At 40.7% G+C, this 25,959-nt stretch overlaps 3 protein-coding genes across 3 annotated transcripts; all 3 read left to right on the top strand.

The window, feature by feature from the left end:
• The first annotated feature begins 1,643 nt into the window (after nucleotides 1-1,643).
• Nucleotides 1,644-9,117, top strand: trabd (TraB domain containing). The gene is made up of 10 exons (XM_044035900.1): nucleotides 1,644-1,694; nucleotides 2,208-2,248; nucleotides 2,837-2,891; nucleotides 3,738-3,904; nucleotides 4,280-4,420; nucleotides 4,558-4,668; nucleotides 4,759-4,898; nucleotides 5,859-6,031; nucleotides 6,664-6,760; nucleotides 6,882-9,117. Exons 2-10 carry the CDS (start codon nucleotides 2,225-2,227, stop codon nucleotides 7,054-7,056), a joined length of 1,083 nt encoding a protein of 360 aa, XP_043891835.1. The 5' UTR covers nucleotides 1,644-1,694; nucleotides 2,208-2,224; the 3' UTR covers nucleotides 7,057-9,117.
• A 361-nt stretch (nucleotides 9,118-9,478) lies between these two features.
• Nucleotides 9,479-16,211, top strand: selenoo1 (selenoprotein O1). Its single transcript, XM_044035898.1, has 9 exons — nucleotides 9,479-10,130; nucleotides 10,654-10,857; nucleotides 10,954-11,131; nucleotides 11,364-11,494; nucleotides 11,604-11,881; nucleotides 12,026-12,194; nucleotides 13,158-13,343; nucleotides 13,557-13,713; nucleotides 13,904-16,211. The coding sequence occupies exons 1-9, from the start codon at nucleotides 9,577-9,579 to the stop codon at nucleotides 14,129-14,131; spliced, it is 2,085 nt and encodes a 694-aa protein (XP_043891833.1). The 5' UTR covers nucleotides 9,479-9,576; the 3' UTR covers nucleotides 14,132-16,211.
• A 254-nt stretch (nucleotides 16,212-16,465) lies between these two features.
• On the top strand, nucleotides 16,466-22,263 carry mapk12a (mitogen-activated protein kinase 12a). The gene is made up of 12 exons (XM_044035899.1): nucleotides 16,466-17,084; nucleotides 18,516-18,645; nucleotides 18,785-18,843; nucleotides 18,932-19,043; nucleotides 19,159-19,188; nucleotides 19,304-19,351; nucleotides 19,553-19,667; nucleotides 21,022-21,093; nucleotides 21,505-21,584; nucleotides 21,691-21,769; nucleotides 21,864-22,037; nucleotides 22,152-22,263. The coding sequence occupies exons 1-12, from the start codon at nucleotides 16,966-16,968 to the stop codon at nucleotides 22,217-22,219; spliced, it is 1,086 nt and encodes a 361-aa protein (XP_043891834.1). The 5' UTR covers nucleotides 16,466-16,965; the 3' UTR covers nucleotides 22,220-22,263.
• The last annotated feature ends 3,696 nt before the right edge of the window (nucleotides 22,264-25,959 follow it).

Here is a 25,959-nt window from a genome sequence, read left to right on the forward strand (position 1 = left end):
TGCGGCATCATGTTTCACGGAAAGCTATGTGTGTATAGACACTGTATGTGTTTTGTGGGGTGTTCACATTTCATTGTCATTTCACCATTGATTAGGAGTTTGAGATCTTGACTCAACTATATATGCTTGTCATTAGTAATAAGTCAATTTGCATATTTTATAAAGAACCAGCAGAATTTTAGAGAGTGGCTTTGTGAGACAATGTTAATGTCCAGTATTATGAAATACTAGTAAAAAGGTTAAGTTGATCTTTTTTCTTTCACACTTTTATATTCCTTCACTGAGAAATGGAGCTGGACTCATTGGTGAGTTATGACTGCTGGCTTCTAGTAAGAATGCTGTGGTGTTAAATGAAAGATGTTCTGCGTTGCTGTTGAGTCGTCCCTCACTGAAAGGTTTATATTATATGCTGACATTTCTTTAGATTGCCATCTGTTGGTCCCACACTGTCCAACTTTCTGTCAGTACTTCCCCCTGTCTCACTTGTCTTTTCATCTGCTTGACAGCCAAAAATACCCACAGAAAATGGATACTTTTATTTCCCAGTAAAGGCTAGCATATAGGCTATGTCACTGGGACCAAGTGAATGGACAAAGGGATGGGGACTATCACAACTTCCCCTAATGCATTTCTTGCAGCTGCATACATGCCAATGTGACATCTAGAAGACATTAGTGCCAACATTACATGCTTGCCTGAACTATAGGTGCACCTAATCGTTCTATTCACATCCTCTGGGGCATTCAGTAAACAAACGATAAAGATATGTGATAGGAAATAGCACTTTCACCACTACATCCAAAAATATCTTGTTTTGTTGATAATCCATGTCACTGTCATGATAAGAGGTTGGCTCAAACTCCTCTTGTCAAATTACTTAAGCACACAAAATGCATCCAAAAAAGCACTTTAAAGACGAGTAGCACGAGTGTGCATAAGGGCATGTTATATGTTGTAACACAGCTCTGCTTATAACTAACTTTTCTGTGTGGGACTGTGGTGGAGATAAACCTCTGATGGTTTAAATTATTGTGGAAATGTGGAGATTAGAGTGCAGACTTTGATTGAAATGTGTAAAATATGCGAGTGCAAAGAAATAGTAATAAAAAACACTCTGTCTTTGTAATAAAAAATAAATAAAAAATGTGCTTCTCTAGTATTTCCTTATAATGAATGACTATATGTACCAGAATGCACTGCTGCTGTCATTCGCCAAACACTGTAATGTACTTGCGAGGAACTGAACATGGTTGCCAGTTCTGCTGTTTTCCCGTGGAACTGGGCTACCTTTGAAGTATTACAGTGGGTTATTTGACTTTCTTTTCTTTTTTTTAAAATAAATATTTGTATATAATGGCCTATTTACGCTAAACCGCTCTTTTGTCATGTGCATTTACTGTAGATACATGCACTCGTTTTAGTCAAAAGAGTAGCATTCCAATTCACAACCACTTTTACATTCAAGGGTAATTTTTGTACAGTAACTGCATATGACATAATAAGAATAGCATACAGGCATAATAATGTGTAATTATTAAAGATCCTTTTAGGACCGCAGTTACGCTTTATTTGTTTGGTAGTGATATGAATGCTGTTGGATGTATGGCAGCGGTGTATTTGCATTCTGGTTTTGAGGACCTGGCAACCCCAAGGCAGGAGCACACTGACAGACAGGCGGGCTGACAGCTTGTTCAGTAAGTAGATTTTCCCTCGTAGACAAGTATCATGTATTTAACAAAATCTATTATATGTGACAGCGACAGCTTTGTTGGAGGATCATGTAATTTTAATGTGTATCTGTGACCAAAATCTACCCCGACTTGCCAGGCTGCATTAGCTTGAGTTAGTTAGCTGTTGGTAGCTAGCCACTCCGATGAGCTTTCGGTAAACGTAAAACCCCCGAGAAGTTAACAGCTGCTAGCTAGGTCGTAGACGTGTTTCCCCGGTGGAAACACTCGAATTCAGCCTGTGTATGTTTGCGTTTCGGCTCAATTACATCAAGCAGTTGACCCACACATGTTTTAGCGTTTTTATCCACGGCGGCAGCTCTTTCACTTCACTCTAAAAGCATCGTCAGCGGTCATTCAGTGACGCTGCAGCATAGCAGTGTGCTCTGTCAACACTGTGTGTGTGTGTGTGTGTGTGTGTGAGAGTGACTTCATGGTGTGAACGGATGTCCTCACTGTGTCTCATTCTGTCACACGCAGCTTTCAGTGCTTCAAACATGGACCAAGACAACAACTCAGAGGTTCGTGAAAGAATAACTTTGTGTGTGCGTCAATGAGTGAGAGAAACGGCTGCAGCAACAACCATTTTAATCTGTTTGAGTATTAGTTCAGTAAGCTGAATGTCATTGATTTGTAGTCAAAACAAGACATTTGTAGATGTCAGCATTTTGAAGTTGTAGAAAGCGCTGATTTTGTTTTGGACCAAACAACTGCTGAATCCTGTAGGAGTCATTTCTGGCATAAACACTGACTTTTCTCAGACCAGCAGTCCTCACAGAGACCAAAGCCTCTTCCTAATGAGACAGAATCTAATTTCTGAGGAGTTAGTTAAAGTTGGAATTAAGATGTTGATTGTGATTATGTTAAGGTTTAGGAATTAAGGCGAGCACTAAGGCTGTCTAAATGAACCTGTGTTTGTGGGTGGGGAGTCTGGGGACACACTGGGCAGTTTGTATATGAAACATCATGTTGTACCTGTGGTTGCTTTTCAGCAATTATTCCTGAACAGTGGCCTAATTGTGTGCACGTATTGCTCAAGATAGCAGGTATAGTCTCCGACTGCACCCACTGTCTAAGATATTGTTTGCTTTTGTTTTGCTGTGCCACAGGATGAGTCAGTCGGCCCAGCAGAAGAGGAACTGCCATGCATCCCTCCAGAAGTCTGTAAGCTGTTTTATAAATACAGGGTGTATGCTGTACTTCATTTGAAAGATGGTGTAATACCCCCTAAAAAAGCCATTGGTTGAATGAACACATAATTATAGCTATGTGTCTCCTACATGATAAAAGAGCAATTATATTATTCTGAAAAAAACACCCATTGGTTACTGGTTGGAACAAATGCTGATGCTGAAGCAAGATGTGCTTAAAAAAATAATGGGGCCTACCAATCTGTTTGTGACTAGTATGAGGAATTTGCTTTATGATGATGAGGAGGAATTAACACTTAGTAAACCCTGTTTGTTATGTAACTAATATATGACTATGATTGTTATGAGTTTTACAAGTTATGTTTCTCTTTTTTCAATTACATTTTTTCTTTGTATTTTTACATGTTATTTATTTTATATAGATTTTATAAGTTTATTCTGACAAATGTACAGTATGTACTCAAGTGGATACATACAAATCTTTCCAACCAATACATTGTATAAACTTTACCACATCTTATCTTTTATTTAGTGTTTTAAATACTGTGTGGTGCAACTATCTGATGCGGTGGTTTCTCATTCCCAGATAATCACTTTACATTGCTCAAGATGGAAATTAGTCCTGATGCAAATACATGTGCTTCACAGAAACCACAGATTTATTTCCCAGGCTCACATACCTGTCTGGAGTTGAAAAATCATTCTTCTCTTATCATTGACACATTAAAACATGTTGAAATACAGACACAAAATACATTTAACAAGATTTTTTCCCCACAATATATATGTATATTTATTTATTATTTTAATTGACATCTCTTTTACCTAAACTTCATGCATTTGTGTTGTCTATGTCAAGCCGATAGTGAAGCGGTGGAGCTGATTTGGCAGATGCGAGCTCGGCGGCGCCAGTCGTCTCCTGAGCTTCCAGAGACGGTGACGTGTCTCACTGCCCCTGATGGCAGCCTCCTGTACCTGGTGGGCACTGCACATTTCAGTGACAGCAGCAAAAAGGACGTGGCCACGGTGAGCCAATGAGAACTCACAGGAGAATTTTTATTGAATTTGTACAGAAACGCATTCACGCCCGTCTAAGATGTGATAGTTAGATGTCAGTGGAAAAAATGGGTGAAAGGGGACAAATGCTACAGAGTAGTACCTTGAAATGACGATTAGTCGTCTGTGAATACTATAATTAGCTTGGCATTCCTATTTTGCACAGCATAAACTTGTCTTCTTTCTTCTACATTGATTGTTTTGTCTGACTCTTAACGTTTACCGAAAGCTCATTAACTTTTTCAATGCTTAATCTTCATTTGGCTCCCTCTCACCCACTTACTCTCTCCTATTCTGCCTCTTATCTTATATCCCCGCTGCTATTTCTCTATTTCTCTCAAACAGACGATCCGTGCGGTGCAGCCAGACGTGGTGGTGGTGGAGCTGTGTCAGTACAGGGTGTCTATGTTGAAGATGGACGAGAGTACACTACTGAAGGAAGCCAAAGACATCAACCTGGATAAGGTTCAGCAGGCCATCAAACAGGTCAGGGTTTCAGAAAGATAGACAAATAATGATGGTGATATGATAGAAAAGTTGTACACTCATTGTTGATGTGAAATATATAGCACAGTTTTTTAGTTCCTAAACTAAGTTTTCTCGTTGACTGCTGTGTTTGACAGAATGGGCTGATGTCTGGCCTGATGCAGATTCTCCTGCTCAAAGTTTCAGCTCACATCACAGAGCAGCTGGGAATGGCTCCTGGAGGAGAGTTCAGGGAGGCCTTTAAGGAGGTAAAACATACACAAATAAGAAAGAAAGTAGTTGATCCGTTTTTTATTTTTATGTTCTCCTTTTTAATCCAAGTCTTTCCTTCCACACAGGCTGGACAGGTGCCCTTCTGTAAATTTCATCTTGGGGACAGGCCGATCCCAGTGACCTTCAAAAGGGCTATTGCTGCTCTCAGTCTGTGGCAGAAGGCGCGTCTGGCCTGGGGTCTATGTTTCCTGTCAGACCCAATCAGGTAAAAGATAATCTTACTTGTTCTAATGCGCACCCACACATAGTGCTGATGTCTATCATATCTGATTCTAATCAGAACTACAGTATTGCATAAAGAGATTATATGTACATCTTTCAAAGTAACTTAGATTAAGCTTTAGTTCTGCTGGTATATTCAACTGTTATGTGTAAGAAGTAAACAGTTGAATGTACCCGAATGTACCAACAGATAAGTATCTGGGTATTTATTGAAAAGAAATGTTTAGTGTATATGAATTATTTCCATCTAATGGTGAGACTACTGATTGCAACAAACTGAGGACTCCTTCAATTACCACTTCCTTTATCAAGTGCATCAGGAAACTACAGTGGTCTTAACTCACTCAAAGCCACTGTCCCTCATTTGTGTAGTAAGCTTCCACCTCAAAGCGCTGAACACACACTCTGGTCGATTTGTTCTTTCAGGCTGATGGCAGCCTCTAGAAAGCAAGGCCCTTTCCTGAAGTGCATATACTGTAAAAGCCTTATTCCATTATACAAACATACATATGGGTAGTTTGTTCAAATTCTGCCAATAAACCCCTCCGTAAATGTTTTGTGTGTATTGTTGTGTTAGCGAGGATGGAAGTTGCTCTTTTAGCGATGTGCCTGTCACATTTCTACTGGTATCGCTTGCACTTCTTATCCAAACACTGCCAAAGTCGGCACTGTACACAATAGTGCCCTTAGTAAGTTATGCAATTAACAGACAAGACAGAAGTTTATTGCCTTTATAAAAAGATTGGATGGCAAAAATGTGAATGTTTGTTTATGTTACGGTGTGATAAACAGTCAAAATAAATAACACCATTATGTTAATCTAGCAAAACTGCATTTAATTAAATGTTCAAATGTTAAGTGTAATTAATGTTTAAATGTTTAAATGTGAAGGTATGACTTGTCTCCAGCTGACTGTGTTTGACTGTGTGTCGTTGTGTTTCAGTAAAGAGGACGTAGAGAAGTGCAAACAGAAAGACCTGCTGGAACAGACCATGTTGGAGATGATCGGTGAGTTTCCCGCTCTCCATCAGACCATTGTGGCTGAAAGAGACATCTACCTCACACACACGCTCCGCCAGGCTACACGTTGTGTGGAGGCCCCCCCTAATGCCCAGAGTGAGTATTGCTTTTGTCAATTAATTATTAATCACATCTTTGGTGACATATTTGGTTCATCTTCCAGTTACTTTCATACTGTCCTGGTGTGCATCTACAGTATGTAAGAAATATACATGATGTGATACTACATAATTACATAGTACCTTTAATTGGTTTGAATTGTATATCTCGTTTGTAATTTTTCACTTTTGGAACTGCTTTATTTTCCTCCGTACAATTCTTTTGTTTCCCCTTTCGGGAGACTTCTGTCATCACATTATGTTCAATGGTTGCCTAATTAAAGCGAACAAGACATTGAAATCAACACTTAAGTGTTTAATCAGGTAAACAGTTGCCATCTAATCAAATGTTGCATGATTATTTTCCGACGTATCCGGAAGGGAGATGCATCAACTGCATTGCTGGGATGATGGCATGATGGTAACGAGAGGTCGTCCACATTAGAGAGCAAGCTGTCTTCCTTGTTTAGTTATGTTGCTGTGCTATGTTGTAGCTGCAGCATTGTTGGTTACTCCAATAAATGTGGTGACAAGACTCTCGCTCACAGCTTTATGAACTGGTCCAAGAGCAATAGTTTAAATGCTAGTGAAAATGCTGATATTTGAGTGTACCTGTCTGATGTTTTGCAGAAGTGCCTGCTGTGGTAGTGGGGGTCGTAGGCATGGGTCATGTTCCTGGCATAGAAAAAAACTGGGAGAAGCAGCTTAACATTCATGAAATCATGAGGTATGTTAATCTTGTTTTGAGTGTGACACGTTATGGATATTCAGTAGTACACCCTCACTGTGATTGTGTTTGATGTGACACTAAAACAGCTGGGCCGTGTGTATCTCTGTCTCTTCCTCAGTGTTGCACCTCCCTCACGTTTTGGCTGGGTGATGCGCACAGTCGTAAAGGGCGTCATGATGGGAATGCTGGGATATGCCTGCTACCGTGCAGGAGGAAGTTTGGGTAGAACCTTACTGTCTTTACCGGCTATTCAATCAGTAGTGAAGACTCTGCGACCACCACCCCCTGCTTGACCATGCCATCAGTGACACGACCTTTGATTCATGAAAAAACAATGCATTGATCACTTGTGGCCTTAAAAAACGGGAGGTGAGGCTGGAGGAACTGATTGCCAGCCAACACAATGAACTAACATGGACCTCATGGGGTTTAGAGCCTCCCATCTGGTATTGATGTCCCTGTAGACACAGCAGGGCTGTACTGCCAAAGATACCATGACAGTACTCTTTTTTTTTTCTTCTTTTTTTTTTTAATCATATTTTGTGCAAAGCCTGCATTTTTTCATGTTTACAAATGCCAATATTTCCTTTTGAAAAGATAATTTCCCCCTTAATCCATGACAGTGGATTACAAACATGTTTGATTTGAAAAACATCTTCCATTACCTGTCCTGATATGATATAATAGATCCACTTTATCCGAGAGGCACATTTTCCTAATGCGGTTTACTTGTACCTTCCTCTATTCTTGTGTCCTGCCAGCATGTTAGGTTATTGGCACAATTCAAGTCCAGCATATCAGAATCTTGTATTTTACATGCAGTCTATGGGAGGGTAAATAAAATAGCAACATCCATCAGTTTTTAAAGTTTGCAGATAGAATGACTCCTGGTAAATGTTAACAAATGTCTGAATTGGAGGGTTGTCTATAATTTACTTGTTTGTTTTTTTCTTTTTAATCCAGTACCTTAGATCTATATGTTTCAATTCTCACTCACAAAATTATAATGAAATATCTTATGCATAAAGCCCTGTCCACATCAAGTGCCTCATATTGCAGCTGTAAGGGCTAATTGTTAACTGAACTGAATGGCAAAAATGTGTTGTTGTACAGATACAACAACCAAATTGTCAATGCAACTTTGTAATAATCTTTCATTTATTCATATGACATTTGGTTGAAAAACTAGATAGATATTATTGACCTAAATGCAGACATCTGTTAACATTTTTTGGCATCAGTTAAACAATACAACAGCCTGTTAATTGTGTAGTCACTCATACTGTATGTTGTTTAACAGATCTCTGACACAGGACAAGCTTAAATGTGCCTCACAATCATCAACAGTGTGATTTTTATATTCGATTGTACCTCCAGTATCGGGCACCTTCATTCTTGACACAAAAATATGCACCATAAATGGAAAGCCATCTCCAAAAACATTCACATGAGAACATCAGACTTTAAGCACATCAGCTGTTTGATCTCATATGATATATGCATACTCACTTCCTGGTCTGATTGTAAAATGGGAACAAGGGATTGGTTGAATAGATGGATTTTAAAAGTTTTAAGTTGTTGACATGATTTTCTATCAAGGGAAATACGTAGTGGACATATTTTGACCATTATGAAGGAAATGGACAATGTGGGTTGGTTTGAGTTGGGAGGTTAAGCCTTACACTACTATCACTGCTGCCTTTAACCCTCAGATTGCTTCTGCTGAGGCATGTTATTACCCATAATGATCTGTGTCCTCTGTGCAGAGTTTATTAATGCACGTGTTAGAACTGGATGCATTGTGCTTTAGATGTCCCAGTAAGTTCAAAGGTCTAGATGGATGATATGGTTACAAAGTCATACCAACACCAATGTCCTGGTTTTCCTGCATTTAATTTAAACTTCTGCATCATTAGATGTATATATGAGATATGTGAATGTGAAATGATCTGATGAATTTACAAGGGAATGATTGTTTGATTAATTAGACCACTTGCAAATTATTCTTCCATGTCTTCCATAGATAAATTGTATTAATATATATATATATATAATAACATATATGTATATAGTGAGAACATGAATGACAGATGTGGTCAAGTCTCTCAGGCCCTCAGCAGGAAAATGCAATCAGATTGAAATGCGTGTGTGTCTGCCTGTTCCAGTATTTCTGAATATTTGATCTACCTAACCTTTCCGAGTGGCCAAGAAAGCAGTTTGAATGCCTTTTATTTGTCGTAGAATTGTTTTTTGTTTCCTATTGTTGTTATTGTTACAAAACCAAACATGGAATCCCAAATTGTGTCATGAATTATAAAAAAAGTTTAAAGTAGATAAAATATATTTGCCTCGAATAGCCCATGTCTTTTTCTTCATGATGCATGCTTGGTACAATTAAAGTCTGACAGTGAGGTGTGTTACAGAAATGCACATCCATATTATTCCTACTAAGAAAAAGACAATGTATAAAAACAAATATTACAACACATAACAACAGTGTTAAATCAAAATTCCTCCAACAAGTTAACTATTATGTAAAAAATAGACCTATTCTATAGTATTTAGTGTGTGAAGAAATCTCGTGTTGTTACTGTCTGAATTGCACGCCGCAATTGCTCTGTAATTAACATGGAGACCTGACCTTCTCATGCCTGGATGTATTTCCGGGTTTTCTGCTTGCTGCCGGTCGGACACATATTAATGCAACACGGTTTGTCTAGTAAACATCCGGTGTGCCTTACAGGATTAGGAAAGCGTGATTTGCGAACTGTCTAACTGCGCCACGGTCTAAAAACACCGATGGCAGAGGTTGGATGGCTTATTTAGGACCGCGACTGCGACCGTCACGCATCTTTGTCCCCGTTGTGTCGGCTTTTAGACTCCTCTGCTCGGTCGGTATGAATGACATGGGTCTGGCTATGAGTCGTTCCGCATTGGAGCGGCTCGACTTTGACAACGTCGCCCTCAGAAAATTGCCATTGGACCCGTCAGAGGAGCCGGGTGTTCGGCAGGTGAAAGGAGCCTGTTTCTCCCGGGTGAAGCCACAGCCGTTGACCAAGCCTCGTTTCGTGGCTGTGTCGCATGAAGCCCTTGCGCTAGTGGGGTTGCGTGGAGACGAGGTTATGGACGATCCGCTGGGACCCGAGTATCTAAGCGGCTCCAGAGTAATGCCTGGATCCGAGCCAGCCGCACACTGCTACTGTGGCCACCAGTTCGGACAGTTCGCCGGGCAACTGGGCGACGGAGCGGCCTGTTACCTGGGAGAGGTGAAGGCGCCACCCGGCCAGGAACCCGAACTCCTGCGGGAGAACCCTAACGGCCGGTGGGAGATTCAAGTGAAGGGAGCAGGAATGACTCCTTATTCCAGGTACATGCTGCCTGTATGTCACTTTTTGAAAGTTTGCATTTATTGTTATTGGAAGAGTTTCTATAATGTCAAAAATGTCAACCTTTTAAAAACTTAAAGTCCCATAGTGTCAAAACACTGAAATTGTTTTGAGAAAGTCTATTTTGAATCTGTAACGTGAGACTTCAATTCACATCTGAGAGCAAACTTGAAATCGGGAACGATTTTCTTTTTTCGTTTTTCAGATCTGGATCTTGAGTCCAAATTACTCAGTAACATAGATCTATAGGTACTAGAGTTTCGTTCATTTGTGACATTTACACAAAAACTCAATTGTTTTTAAATAAAATGATGGATCTGGGTCTGGGTCTGGGTCACCAGCCCAGTCTAATAATTTCTTACTTGGGCCATAACCTACATTCTTAAAATAGTTAATCAAAAGCTGCTCTTGACTTTCTAAGCTATGCTGCTCACAAGCATAAACACATTAGGTTTAAAGGTTACTTTTTGATATTTAACTTCTGCATCCATGTTCTCTACACAGACAAGCTGATGGCCGCAAGGTCTTGCGCTCCAGTATAAGGGAGTTCCTGTGCAGCGAGGCCATGTTCTTTCTGGGTGTTCCCACCACAAGAGCAGGCTCAATAGTGACCTCTGACAGCACGGTTGTACGGGATGTTTACTATAGTGGAAATGCTTGCCATGAGAAATGTTCTGTGGTCCTCCGCATCGCTCCCACCTTTTTCAGGTGAGTGTACATTCTCTTTCTTCTATCTTAATCTATCATGGGTGTTCACACTTCTTGAGATGAATGTTTTATATTTGCTGTGATTGGCCTTGTCAGGTTTGGATCCTTTGAAATCTTCAAGCAGGCAGATGAGTTCACAGGCCGTCAGGGTCCCAGCTATGGACGTGATGAAATTCGAAGTCAGATGATGGATTATATCATTGAGATGTTTTACCCAGAGATCCAGCAGAATTATCCTGACCGAGTGGAGAGAAACGTGGCTTTCTTCAGAGAGGTCAGCTAATGAGTGACTCCAATTTAGCAACAGAATCATTTTATCCTGTTGAGGTTCTGCAGAAGGTCAATGAATGTGTCATTTATTTGGGATTAAGATATTAATAGAGCTGGACACAGAATTTTTATCATCTAATAAATAAAATAAAATAAGATGTCATCCATTCTCCTTGACTGTTGTCTGGAATGAGATTTGTTTGGATCTTTATTAGAATGTTCTACATTGTTCGCAGGTGATGCTTCGCACAGCTCGACTCGTGGCACAGTGGCAGTGTATAGGTTTCTGTCATGGAGTGCTGAACACAGACAACATGAGCATCCTGGGACTCACGATGGACTATGGTCCATATGGCTTCATGGACAGGTCAGACACTTGGGGAGATATTCTGATTGTTTATAGCTTTGATAGGTTTGCATGCAGCAGTATATGATCATACAGTGATTATAGCAATGTCCCTGCTTGCCTCTTTCAGGTTTGACCCTGATTTCATCTGCAATGCTTCTGATAACTCCGGCCGTTACTCCTACCAGGCACAGCCGGCTATCTGCAGGTGGAACCTGGTGAAGCTAGCAGAGGCTCTTGCCCCGGAGCTACCACCAGACCGGGCTGAGAGTGTTTTGGATGAGTACCTGGATCTGTATAATGGCTTCTACCTTGATAACATGAGGAAAAAACTGGGCTTGTTGACAAAGGAGGAGCCTGAGGATGAAATGCTGATCACAGAGTTGCTGCAGACCATGCACAACACAGGTGGCGTAAGAGTTAGAAAGTATTCCAGTGTACTGCCGTACTTTGAATCGAGTTTGAGAGAAACTACATAGATATTTTCGAGCGCATACAACATGAGAGATATTATCACCTAATAACAGCACGGTTATTGTCTCTCTCCTATAGGTGCTGACTTCACAAACACCTTCCGCAGCTTGAGTCACATTTCCTGTCCCTCAGGGGGTGAAAGTGAAGGAGAGACGGATCTTGTTAAGAAAGCCACAGAGCTCCTGCTTGAGCAGTGTGCCTCCTTAGAGGAGCTAAAGGCTGCTAACAAACCTACGATGGATCCACGGTGAGCAGGCTTTATTCTGTACTAAATAGATTGGTCTCATTTTCAAACCTTTGACCTTGATTGAACTGATGCCCATGTTAACTTTTGGTTACCACTAGTGGGACTTTATGTGTCTTGTTTGACATTGGCATAGTACAATAATGCTGTATTGGAAATGGGTGAAAGGCAGAACTACTGCATTGCAATACATTAGTTTGAGGTGTCTTAAATTGACAATTATTGTTTTCGGTCACTTGATGAAGATCAAGCTGTAAAATATAACACAGCTAATTCTGACATATTACACCTCAAGGCATTTTGAGTAATGTTTCTGAAAGGTCTAGTGTCAGACATGATCAAAACCTTAAAGTTGTACTTCAGAAGACTTTAAAGAGTTTAAAGATGGCTCCATAGAGCAGAGGGGAAAATACTGCACAAGGTAGCACAACATCAAAGTCTTTGTCTTCACTGGAACTCAAGTGTTGACTCATGCCGGCCAGTTTCAAGATTTCATTGTTAAGATTTTGATTTGATCAGGCCACTGAAACTCGCCACTAACCAGTGTGTTTTAGTTCTGAAATGACCTACATACCTGTTCCCTGACTGCCCTGAATGGAAAGTAACAATGTCACAGTCACACAGCAGATAAGGATCCAGCTCTGTGTACAATGTGCAAAACATCATTTTGTATGAAACCTGATTACCGTCCAAGCCAGATGTAAACACAGAATTTGGAATCAGAATACCGTATTTAAACCTGTTATCTTATTTCCTGTCTAATCTAATCAACACATGTAAACAAAGTCAGTGAACGTTACATAAACACATCATATCTATCATCTCATTTGTCACATTACGTCATTTCCCCTTCAATCATATTAACAACAGATACAATCTGGATCGACTGCATCCAGCTTAGTCTCTCCGCTTTCTCCAGCAATGACAGTAAAATTTTTGAATTACTGTCTGTCCCCTGTTTGACAGTGAGCTGGCGATGCTGCTGTCTATGGCGCAGAGCAACCCCGCACTGTTCCAGATGATTTCAGACAGGAGGACATTATCGAAGCAGCTGGACAAACTCAGCAGACTGAAAGATCTGATGGAGACCAGCCAGGAAGAGCTGAAAAACAAACAGAGTGAGGAGTGGACCCAGTGGATCACATGCTACAGGTGAGACAAAGGAGGGAAGACCAAGTAGCCGTGGAATATAGTAAATCAAGTGCACAGGATGAGGGGAGTAAATTTTTTCCTGGGTCGATGGTGATGGGTGGAAGTGTGACTGATAAAGGGGGTGGACAGAGAGACGGAGGAGGAAATGGAGCGTTGAGTCGGACATTGTTCCATTACTGTAACTCTGAATGTTTGATGATGTCACTGCCGCAGGAAGCGTCTGGCTCGCGAGTTGGAGGGACAGAGTGATGTGCAGGCTGTGCAGGAGCAGAGGGTGCGGGTAATGGACAGCACCAACCCTCGTGTCATACTCAGGAACTACATTGCCCAGAATGCAATAGAAGCTGCTGAGAATGGAGACTTTTCTGAAGTGAGTCTCAAATCTGTTCTGGCATGAGGCTAAAAGAAATGTGTTTCTACAGCACATCAACTGTGATTTATTAACAGTAATAATAATATTATTAATTATATTAGAACAGACTTAGTTAAACTCAGTTCCCGTTTTCTCCGTTCAACTCCAGTGTTTCACTTTCCTCTCTCATTTCCTCTCTGCGTCGCAGGTCCAGCGGGTCCTCAAGGTTCTGGAGAAGCCCTTTTCCTCGCAGCAGGGTCTGGAGCTTCCTGCGTGGATGGGCAGAGGAGGTGTCTCTGAACAGGGAGAGAGGGATGAAGGAGAGGAGCAGCAGCAGCAGCAGGCTGCGTCTGTCTCCACAGCCAGAGATCCCATTCCTTACGACAGCAAGCCTCCTGCTTGGGCCCATGAAATCTGTGTCACATGATCTTCGTAAGAACTTTCCTGATCGTTAGCGCGCCTGCCTAAAATGAAACAAGTTTATTTATCTTAAAGTTCGTCTAAAGATGAGAGACTCCCCTGCTCATCCCTTCCTTTCCCAAGTGCATTAGGGAACTTTGATGGCCTTTGCATAGCAGAAAGGATGCAAACCCTCTCTCTCTCTCCCTCCACTCTTTCACTTGTGCTATGTATTGGACTGTTGGTGGGGCTTTGCTTTCTCATTTGCATAGTAAGCTTCCACATCAAAACGCAGACCAGTACATAGAAGGCTTATTCTAAGGCTATGAAAACCAAACTATTTTTATTTTAAAACAAATATACACTTATACGAACCTACGTATGGGTCGTGTATTAAATTTTTTGCTAATAAGCCCTCCTAATTGTTACACACTGGACCTTTAAAAATGCTTATTCCTTACCTTTACTGTTCCTGCTTCCTCTCTCGCTAACTCTGTTTCTTTTTGGCAGGTCAGGCAGCGTCAGGAAAGTTTACACGAGGTGCGACTCACCACAGACTTTTAGCTGCTACAAAGCAAACAGGGTCTGAGTTGATTTGGGGAGTTTAACGAAAAGTATATATATCCCTTGGCTTGTTCCCTGTCTGTTCTGTGTTCAGTTGGCTATTAATGATGAACCAGACAACAAGTCCCCACAGTGACCTGTCTGATTCTGATGACCTGTGGTGTGTCACCTGTGACATAAACCAAATATTTTTTTTAGCTTTGTTTGTGGATGACAAGGTTGCACTTCATCCTTAAAGCCGTAGAAAATAAACGCACAATATTTTCTCCTGTGACAGAACCCACTTTTGTCATACAAAAACTGTATAGGCACACAGACACAAATGACTTTATCACACTTATATACTTTTATCTAATGAGTTCAATGAGCATTAGTACTGCTGAGTACAAGAAGAAACTTCCCCTAATTTAAAACCTCATTAGAGGAAGTTTGTTATAAATCATATCACAAATGTGACACTATGTTGGAAGGGGAAATCAAAACATTCATGACTGTGTTTTCATCTCTTCCCAAAGCTGTAGTTGGTCAATTTTGAATATAAACGAATGTTAATTATATTCAAACAATTGTCAAATGAATTCATACAATGTTAAGCCTATCAGCTCCACTTGACTGTGTTTCTCTGCATAACACTGTGCAATGTTCATGTCTGTGGCGACATTTCCATGCTGCAGGTGAACAGAGAGAAGCACACAGCACAAGTAGAGAAATAGCTTCATACGTGGGTTCTGCTGCTGAAATATAAACCTGGATGTTCAGTAGGACTTCACGGTTGTATTTTAATCCCCTTTGCTTCACTAGATGCCTGCATTTTCAATCACAGCTGCCGCTGTTACCTTCGCCACGCAGCTCCAATTAAGTTGCCAAGATGCAGTCTGAACAAGTAACGTTACGTTTAAAGACAGATACACAACACATAACTTACCTACCACTGTGGAAACACTGTATTCTCTCTCTGTGTAAGAGAGAGTGGGTGGGGCAGAGCAGAGAAAACAAGGTCATACACCTCAGGGTGGTAATTAATATGGTAATTTCTCAGAAATCATCCCGGGCCGATAGAGGTTCTGAACTGGATCTTTACGCAGCACTGGTTGTAACCTGTAGTGGCCTCAAAGCTATGTAGTGGCTAGCACTGTACAGAAAAAAATACTCAGGTATTTTTCTGTATGAGTTAGCATGTGCGTGGGTTTTCTCTGGGTTCTCCAGTTTCCTCCCACCGTCCAAACACTTACAGAGCTTAACTGGACACTCTAAATTGACCGTAGGTGCGAATGATCGAGTGAATTGTTTATCTCTGTATGTTTGGCCTGTGATGGACTGGTGACCAGTCCAGGGTCCCTTTTCGCCCCATAGATAATGAATGGATGAACGAATAGTTGCTCCCTTTGAACCAGGATGAATCTGTTGGCTTGGTATATGTCAGGCTTGTATCAAAATCAAGCCATTAATATGGACAAGTGACAGAAATTTATATGAAATGAGTTTGATTTTTGCTCAGTAATTATGATAATAATTACTTACCTAATGCCCCAATAAAATGAGCAGTGAATACACATTGTGTTCTTTTTCTGTGCACACCTTTAGCAGCCCTGTTATTTTAAAGGAAGTCCACCTCCATATTTGTTTCATGACTCATTGTTCAGTTCAGATATTGCTGCTCAGATCAGTATACTTCATAATAAAATGGGTGATTTAAACTGATCAATTCCCTTTTGCTTTAGCACAAGACAGAAGTGAGACGTAGTAGAATGCCATGTTTGTTTACACAACACGTGTATTCGTTCTATTTCCTGGACAGACTTGCATTTCACTTGCACATACTTGTGCTCGTCTTCGGGTGACGCTCATGTCTCAGCAAGTCCCAGATATTTCTTTACTTTTACCCCGGAGCAGAGCAGCCAACAAGGGCCACGCCACTGAGGAATACAGACGAACCCACAGTCAGTCAGGGAAACCGTGACAACTCAAATAAGAGGCTTAAAAAGCTGCTGCCCAAACTGTGCGCACCTGTCGACGCATTTCACAGGCATGCTGACAGGCTGAAGTCTCAAGTTACCCACATTCCAGTCTCCTTTTCACCTTTAATTGTAAACCTCCAGCGGGAGTGGCTCTGCGTGACCTCAGGCTGCGCCCTGAGCGGCTGATACGCAGAGCAGCGCAATGATGTGGCTGAGAGAGTGAGCGCATAGGTGGGATCTATCAGGGACAATGGGTGTGTAGGACCGACGGCGCACAAAGACAGACAGCCAGAAAAAAAAAAGACAGCACTTTGACCTATTTCCGTCCTCCCCTTTTTAAATAAATGCAATGTCTAAGCGAGTCAGACCCGGTTATTCCCGACAAGAAGTCAACAAAACGTCATGGGAAGTACCGGAGCGATACCGGGATCTGAAGCAGGTGGGGACCGGGGCTTACGGGACGGTTTGGTAAGTGAAACCTGTGTCTCAGGATGGAACTGTTGTGATAGAGATTGGAACTGCGGGTGAGTGAGTGAGTGAGTGAATGGATGTATGAGGGTCACGGTAACAAAGAGAGTAGACGGAACAGATGGTGACATTCAGGCAGACGCACTGTGCCACCGCAGCTAAACAAAAGAACAGAAAGTGTGCGCGCTCCGCTGAACACATGCTGCTCCACTTCCTTATTGTGATGGAGACACTTCATCGCAGCCACTCTTAACATTGTTTCAGTCGCCTCGTAAGATGATTTCCATCGTGAAGCTCACTCAATGAGAAGGTGCCTGAAGTTTCACTCAACCTGCACAGCGAGCTGCTTTCAGGCACCGTCTGCGTCTTTGTGATCAATGATTGACAGTGTGGGCGGAAACTAAAGTGCTCTGACCGACTCAATACGACTTAGTAACACTTGAACTCCTCTGAAAACACTGACGCTGGAGATGGCACCTCCTGCCACAGACAAAGATCACAGCTGGATGGAGCAGATGTGGCAGGAGTCTGATTGTAGCTTCATTTTTGAGCTTCTAATCTGATCAGAAGATAAGAGTAGTAAATACACAACCTAGAAAAGTATTCTTTTTTTTTTTACCCAGATCAAAGGAGGTGGCTTAAATGATTTCCTCATACCAGACATGTTCAGATCAGCTGGTCCTAAAAAGCACTGGCCTTAAGTTGATCATGGTGAATCTCCCTTATTGTGAATAGTGGTGAAAAGTGGAAACTGGGCTATCCTGCATCCTTTCAGTCACTCCAGGACAACAGTTTACAAATGTTGTTGGTGATGTTTTTGTGACATTAGTAGTCTAGGTTTTTATACATCATTTTGTAACATGGCAACGTTTTTGTTCCATTATTTAGTGACGTACGTGAGTCCATTAGTTTGCAGAAAATAGACATTTTCTGAATGCTTACAGAATGAAGGGCATTCAATTCAGTCCATTTCAGCCTTTAATGACACTTCTTCTTTTCATGCGACCAAGGGCGTGTGCAGACAAACACAATCCCACAGACTAACCCTAACAATAACCCATAACATGCACAGTAACAGATAATCGCAAATATTCCCCACACAGAAACTGTATGGACAGAAGCATCCATACCTTAAAGGTCCAGTGTGTAAAGTTAAGGTTAAATTATTTTCATTTGACAGAAAGAGAAAAAAATTTAATGTACAATCACCTGATCTAATGAATTATTGTTTTTTTGTGAGCCCTGAATGAGCCAGGCCACTGTTTTTGGAATATCATGTTTTTACAGTAGCCCACAATGGACAAACTAAACATCTTCTCTTCCAACATACTTGGAAAAGAAGGATAATATACTGAGTTGCAGTTATTTTTCCTCACAATAATCTTGACAGAAAATGTTAGGTTAATGATGTATGTTCCTTCCTTCCCTCAGCTCAGCCGTTGACTCCCGAACAGGAACCAAAGTGGCGATCAAGAAGCTGTACCGACCTTTCCAGTCTGAGCTCTTTGCCAAACGGGCCTACAGGGAGCTGAGGCTTCTCAAACACATGAAACATGAAAATGTAAGACACAACCTCACCAATGCATTTTATTTTTCAACGTAGATCAGTCACAAGGAGTCTGAAATGGAATTAGAACATAGTTATGACACAAATGACCTCAGATTATCTCCAAGTTACTCATATTTTTTATCTGGTGCAGGTGATTGGCCTGTTAGATGTGTTTACTGCCGACCTCTCCCTGGACAGATTCCGTGATTTGTAAGTTCATGCCTCTGCTGCTATGCTGTGTCACCATATTACCTCATTCCAAATGGAAAGTCACAATGGGGTTTCTTTCCCCTCTTAGTTATCTGGTGATGCCGTTCATGGGGACAGATCTGGGGAAGTTGATGAAGCTGCAGAGACTGTCAGAAGAGAAGATTCAGTATTTGGTTTATCAGATGCTCAGAGGTCTTAAGGTGGAGAGCTCTTGATCTGCTTTGATATTGTGACAATTAAATGCATTTCAAATGTTTTGTTTGAATCATTTTGTTGATTAAATCCTTGTTATATTGTCTCTCTTTTTCTTTACAGTACATCCATTCAGCAGGTATAATTCACAGGGTAAGTTGTCATATAATCTAAATTTAGATTAGGTGTGAGCTTTTTTTCTAACGCTTACGTATATACCCGCCCTATTTTGTTACAATGACTCCGTTTTTCACGTGAACCTTTGCAGGACCTCAAACCAGGAAATCTCGCCATCAACCAAGACTGTGAGCTCAAGGTACAGCTGCACACCCTGGTAACCCAAACCAGGACAACACCTTATTTTACACTGTTGTGAACAACCTGGGATGTCACAATTTATGTACTGACCAGAATTCTATTCCCCTCGTCTACATGTTATGTACCTGAAGTGTTACCACCACGACTCTGTGAGGTAAATGTTGGTGTGGCTGTCTCCGCCTTGTTTGTGTTCTGTCAGATACTGGACTTTGGATTGGCGCGGCAGGCAGACAGCGAGATGACGGGGTATGTGGTGACTCGATGGTACAGGGCTCCAGAGGTCATCCTGAGCTGGATGCACTACACTCAGACTGGTAATGTTGAGCTAATTAAAAGAAAGAGACATGGTTGTTGTTTTTGGTTACGTCAACTTCAGCGCTTCCTATAAGTACAAGCCATTTTGTTGTACTCAAAATTCCCTGAGCTTCTGCTTCAAAAATGATTTACTACTGCGTTAATGACCTTTAAAACCTCTGAAGAGCAGGCTTAAACGTGTTGCTTTATTAAAGCTGCAGCGTGCAACTTTTCAACATAAACAAACGTCTGCTACAGTTCATGTCAAATGAGGTCACGTGACGCTGATTAATCAGCTGCACACGACTCACTCTGTGTTTGTCAGTGTAGCTGTGTTGTCTTGTCGTGTCTGTGGTGACACAGAGTGGCGCATCTTACATCACAACTGATGGATGGAAGGCACTAGCATAACAGCTACGCTAGTAAAGTGAGACGGTGCCGAACTTTAACTTTAAGGGTTAAAGGAACTAATGTTGAAAGAAATTGGAATAAAATAAGTGTATGGCAACAGAAGTTACACACTGGAGCTTTAAGTTTCCTAAAAATCACTTTATTTCTCAGGTTTTCTGGTCAATGAAGGTTTTCTACGTTAGATTTACAGTAGGGTGCTATTTGTAAAAAAAACAGAGCCGCATCAAAGCCACAGTATTAAAGAGGGGGGGAGATTTTAATTCCCAGAGGTAGAGGGTGGGTGCAGAGATGGAGAAGGTTCCTGTGGGAATTGGAAATGAGGTTATGTTGAGGTGGGATTATTGAAGATATTGCTATTTTTATGTTTGGGAATAAAAAAACCTTCATTATTGCTTCAATGGCAATACTTTAAGAATCTGGAACTCTATCTTTTTCTATGTCGAACAGTGTCTAATCACTCAGTTTGTGGACATTGAGTTGTAAACACCCAAGTTAATTATTTTTCATTGTCATTGTTATCATTATGTTGTTCTGTATCTGTTATTTACCATTGATATATTTGTTTTTGTTACACCTAAATCAGCCTTTTTCTTTTTATGATACCTCAGTCACTCACTCACCTTCTACCCCTTTATCCTCCACATGAGGGTCACGGGGTCAATGATACCTAAGTAGTAGTAGTAAATTATTTACATAAATACATACAGCTACATGCATGTTGAAAAAGATTTATTTAAAACAGACTTGTTGTACAAAGTAATGATAAGTGTTATCCACTAGGTGGTACCCTCTTAACACTCTACCTTATCTTAAATCTTACAGCACAGACGCTAAACACTCAGCAATAGACACTGCACCTTTTAGCACAACATTTTAAAATGTGTTGTTATATGTGTTCTGTCTATCATGTTAAATTTGGACATGTGTGGTGTTTCTTTACCGTTTCTTTTGTCTTCTGTTCAGTGGACATTTGGTCTGTGGGCTGCATCATGGCGGAAATGCTGCAAGGAAAACCTCTTTTTAAAGGCAGCGACCGTATCCTTTTAACAACACACACACAAAAAAAGAGGGAAACCACACCGTTGTTTAACAGTTGGAGAATATTTCAGTAAAATCGAATTTAGCCAAATTAAATAATCAAATTAAATATTTAAAATATGAAATGTGTAAATCACGATGTGTATGACTGAATATGTAAAACTGTATGTGTAAAATAATGATTTCAAAACAACAGAATAAATAAACCAGGTTTTGGGCACAGGGAATCAGAGAAAAGCAGGTTGATAGTTGGTCCAGGTGCTCTGAGTTACAGCAATCACTTACCTGCACCGAGGAGCACAGGTTAGACACACCTGCAGGAAGATGAACACGACATAGGTACAGAATAGATGTTTTCCATGTGTTAAATGTGAATTATACTTTTGAACCTTGACCCATATTTATCAGACCTAGATCAGCTGACTGAGATCATGAAGATCACAGGAACACCAGCTCAGGAATTTATATCAAAACTGGAATCTGAGGATGTGAGCACAGAACACACACCAATCAAATGAGAACTTAAAGATGTATGTCTTCACATATCACAACGATGATTTATTCCACGATTAATGTTTGTGTTTCTTCTCATAGGCCAAAAGGTACGTTAAAAGTCTCGCAAAGGTGGAAAAAAAAGAGCTTCATAAAGTGTTTCCCACAACTAATCCACAAGGTAGGACATGCTCAGCTGTCATTTTCAGTCCGCTTGGCATTCAAAGCCTGATTCGATTTTTCCTTTGTTCTTGTCTCCTCTGCTCCTCCCTCAGCTGTGTCTGTACTCGAGCACATGTTATTGCTGGACCCGGAGAGCAGGGCGACCGCCGCAGAGGCGCTCACGCTGCCCTACTTCGCCGAGTTCAGAGACCCAGAGGAGGAGAAGGAAGCACAGCTGTACGACCACTCGGTAGACAACACAGACCTGTCACTGGACCAATGGAAACGTAAGGATGACTAAAGGAGCTGTATTATGAGCCAAAGATGCTAAAAAGATCTGTCAATGATCATGGGCGGTTACATTTTTATTCATCTCCGTGATGCTGTGTTTCTTTCTCCAGGTCACACCTTCACAGAGATCTTGACTTTTAAACCAGTCGTGCCAGAATCCAAGGAAACCTCACTGTAAAACACAAAACTGTAATTGTGCTGCCTGGGACCAGAACAAAAACATGTCTTATTATTATTATTATTATTATTATTATTATTATTATCATCATCTTGTGCTCAAGTGGGAGAAAACTGCTAAAACAAGGCTTAATGAATGACCACAGACTGTTATAACATTCCGAGTTTCTTTTCAGCAGGACTTTGGTCCATTAGTTTTACTTCCTGACCTGTTTAGCATTAGACTCTTGTAGCTCCACCTCCAGTGAGGTGGATACTTTAATAGCTCAGTTATACTTGTCTGATCGACGTGAGATAATAAAAGTCAGGCAAAGAAACATTTGTGATCAAAACATTCCGTTTAGAATGGGTTGTGTAATTCTGAGTTTCGTATGCAAGTTCAGTCACAGGTTCAGTCAGATTGGACGCGTATGTGTTATAGAGCAGTGTTTCCCAGTCCTGGTCCTTGGGGGGCCCTCTGCCCTGCATGTTTTAGATGGGTTTGAGCAGGGAAACATGTAAAACATGCAGGGCGGAGGGCCCCAGAGGACCAGGACTTGGAAACATTGTCATAGAGCCATTTAATTAAATATATACCTCCTTTATTGTTAGCGTTAAATACAAATCAGTACATGCAGTTTGTGAAGTTGCATGTTGCAGCTGGATCTCTTTCACCTCAGCCTTCCCTTCCACACGTGTGGTCTTCACTTATTATTAGTCAGATTTCAAAACAATGGTGGTCCTTCATGACAGCCGACCTGCTACTGATGTAAATATAAAGGGCTCATAATGTGGTAATAAGGAAAACTACAACTCAAACATTCACAGGCTGTTCAAAAAAACAAAACAAAAAAAAAGAAAAACATTTCTGCCATATGGAAATAATGTTGCCTAAATCGTACACACCGGGCCATTAAAGGGAATAGAGATAGGCCCATACGTTAGTTTGTGAGGTCATTTCCTTATCAGTGACTTAATGGCCTTAATGGAGAAATTTTGTGGAATGGCCCTTTGTATGTGTGTGTGTGTGTGTGTGTATAATCTACATGTCTGCTGCAACGCTGTCTGTCTCACATTGGCCTTAATGATTCAGACCATTGTTGTGCTGTGCTGAAGCCAACATCTCAGCAGGGTACAGGCACAAACAGTCACTTTGCGTAAATGTCATTATGGTGTTTTTTTTCCTGTTGTTTTTTTTTTTCCAATCAAAAAGTTGCACAAAACACACTTTCAGTGTTGATTTCGGTTTCTGAAAGAGCTCGCTGTATTTTGTTTTATTAATAAAGACTCTCTTTGAAAAGGATGTACAAATGCAAACGCGGTTTCTCTCACAAACAAAACAGATGGAGTTTGGCTCATCGAAAGGGAACGCCGTTAAACTTCATTTTCAGACGCTGAAGCGCGGTGAAAGGAATAAGATGGGATATTAGGAGGCTGTAAAATAACAATTTCTGTTAAGAATGCTGCAATGAAATACAGGAAAAACAGTGCCTCAGTTCCCCCGTATGTCTTTTTTTTAGACAGTTCAACAGTGTGTTTCAATAGTTACAGATCACAGGTCAAACTCCAAAACAGCTGGATCCTACACGATGTTTCTGCTGGATTATTTACGCCGTTTAATGCAGTGTTTCTGAATCCTGGACCTGCATGTTTTATATGATTCCAAACATATAAAACATGCAGGACAGTGGGTCCCCAGGACCAGAACACTGCCTTAGAAGAATGTATGTGCTTACTCTGACAATAGTGAAGCAGACTTCATGTGCAAATAGAGTGGGGGTTTAATATAAAATAACTTCATTTTCCTAATGAATATCCACTTTGCCGCCCGTGTTATACATATAAATGAACACATGGTGGCATCATTTAAACGAACCATGAACAGACAGAGTCTAACCTTTGCAGCAGACTGAAACATCTACTGTATAAATACTGGAATATACACGTTATAACGGCCCCAGAGCCTGGATCCTGTGTGTGTGTCAGTGATTGTGTGTCAGTGATTGTCTTGCAGGTGTGTAGCTGAGTGGAAACACCTGCTCAGGGTTCTTTTTAGTTACTTGAAGGCTGAGGAATGGAGACGCCAGTGTGCTGCTGCTGTTCTCCAGGCTGCACGAAGTGTATGCTCCTCTCGTCCACTCCTCTACGCTGACGGTGACTGCCACACCTGGTCAAGGTCATTGCTTTTTACTTTCATTGACCTCGTTTTGCTTCAGATAAGTCTGTGTATGTCTGTGATGACCAATGAGTCCTTTATAACAAATTGGGGACTCGGGGGTCAACAAATGTGAGGTGTTTTTGTAGGTTTTTCTTTCTGGAGTGACTGTAATACACAAATGAATTAATGAATTAAGGTATTTAGTAAATTAAAAGAAAAAAAAATACTGAGAATTTGACACATCACAACAAAGTAATGCTGAAACAATAATCAATAAACAGCTTCTAAATTACTCGTCTGCTATTTTGATATGGGATTTTTAAAGATTTAAAAGAAGCTTTCTGATTTTTCAGCCTTTCTTTGCGCCATATAACAAATAAATCCTTACTGAACTATTTTGGCTTGTGGACAAAAGACATTGAGAACATCATCATTTCCAGGTTCAAGAAACACTGATCAACATTTCTTTTTAACAATTTCTGACATTTTACGGCCCAAACGATTACTTAATTAACCGACAAATTAATCAATTATGAAAATAAACGTTAGTTGCAACAAAGTGAGATCAGTAATGAGAATGAGAACAGTAAACAAAAAGAAATCTCAACTAAACTGAAACAGAAACAAAATATATAATAACTTCATTTTGTGTCCAAAGGAATAGGAACAAAGTGTGAACAAATATAAAGCTCTACATTATGCCTTTAAACTTAATTATTAAACATTTTGAAGCATTCTGCAGTCAATGTGTATTCAATCATACCATTCAAACAAATCAGAAAAGAAAAGAAGATTTTGTGTATTTAATTTTCAGCCAACTAATGAAGATTCCTTTAATACTCCATATAACCGACATTCTGACACCTACTTAACTGATATTCACTGTTACTGGTACAGTGTGTCCTGACGCTGATTGACTTCTCACCCACTCACATCACATTGAGTCCAAATATCAGTTTGTCTAATGCTTTGGCTCATGACCAAATTGCATGTCAAACCAACACATTCTCTTCAGACACAGTTGTATTTTAGGTTGAATCTAAACATAACTTTACACCTAAATCCTGTGCGTGTTCAGCTGCAAGAACCAGAACAGCTGTTGCAGTAATTAATCATATTAAACGTGGACAAGACTAATGACTTTAAGTATCAAAGTTTAAACAGAATGCCTGTTTACTTTTAGATTCTGCTCATTCCTCCGCATACAGTACATTCCCTACTGACGGGTGTTGAATTTAACAAGCTTGTCTCCAGTGACCTCCAGATCCTTGACTCCTGAGGGTGACTCCCTCCCTAGGACCGAGCTTCCTTTTTGGACCTCGGCTCCTCCACACCAAACTATGGTGGTGCATGTTGTGTCCTTAGTACACACACACACACACACACGTGCCTATAGTTGTGGGGACACTCATGGACATAATGAAATTCCCTGGCCTCTTACCCTAACCTTAACCATCTTGACTCAACACCTTAACTCAAATTCTTACCGTAACACCAACCTAATCCTATAATACCAACCCTAAAACCAAGCCTTAACATTCATAAAGCCCTTTGAAGTTGTCCGTCAGAACCCCCGTAGAATGTCTTCAAAACGTCAACAGGTC

The sequence above is a fragment of the Solea senegalensis genome, linkage group LG10 (genome assembly GCF_019176455.1).
Source record: "Solea senegalensis isolate Sse05_10M linkage group LG10, IFAPA_SoseM_1, whole genome shotgun sequence".
NCBI lineage: Eukaryota > Metazoa > Chordata > Actinopteri > Pleuronectiformes > Soleidae > Solea > Solea senegalensis.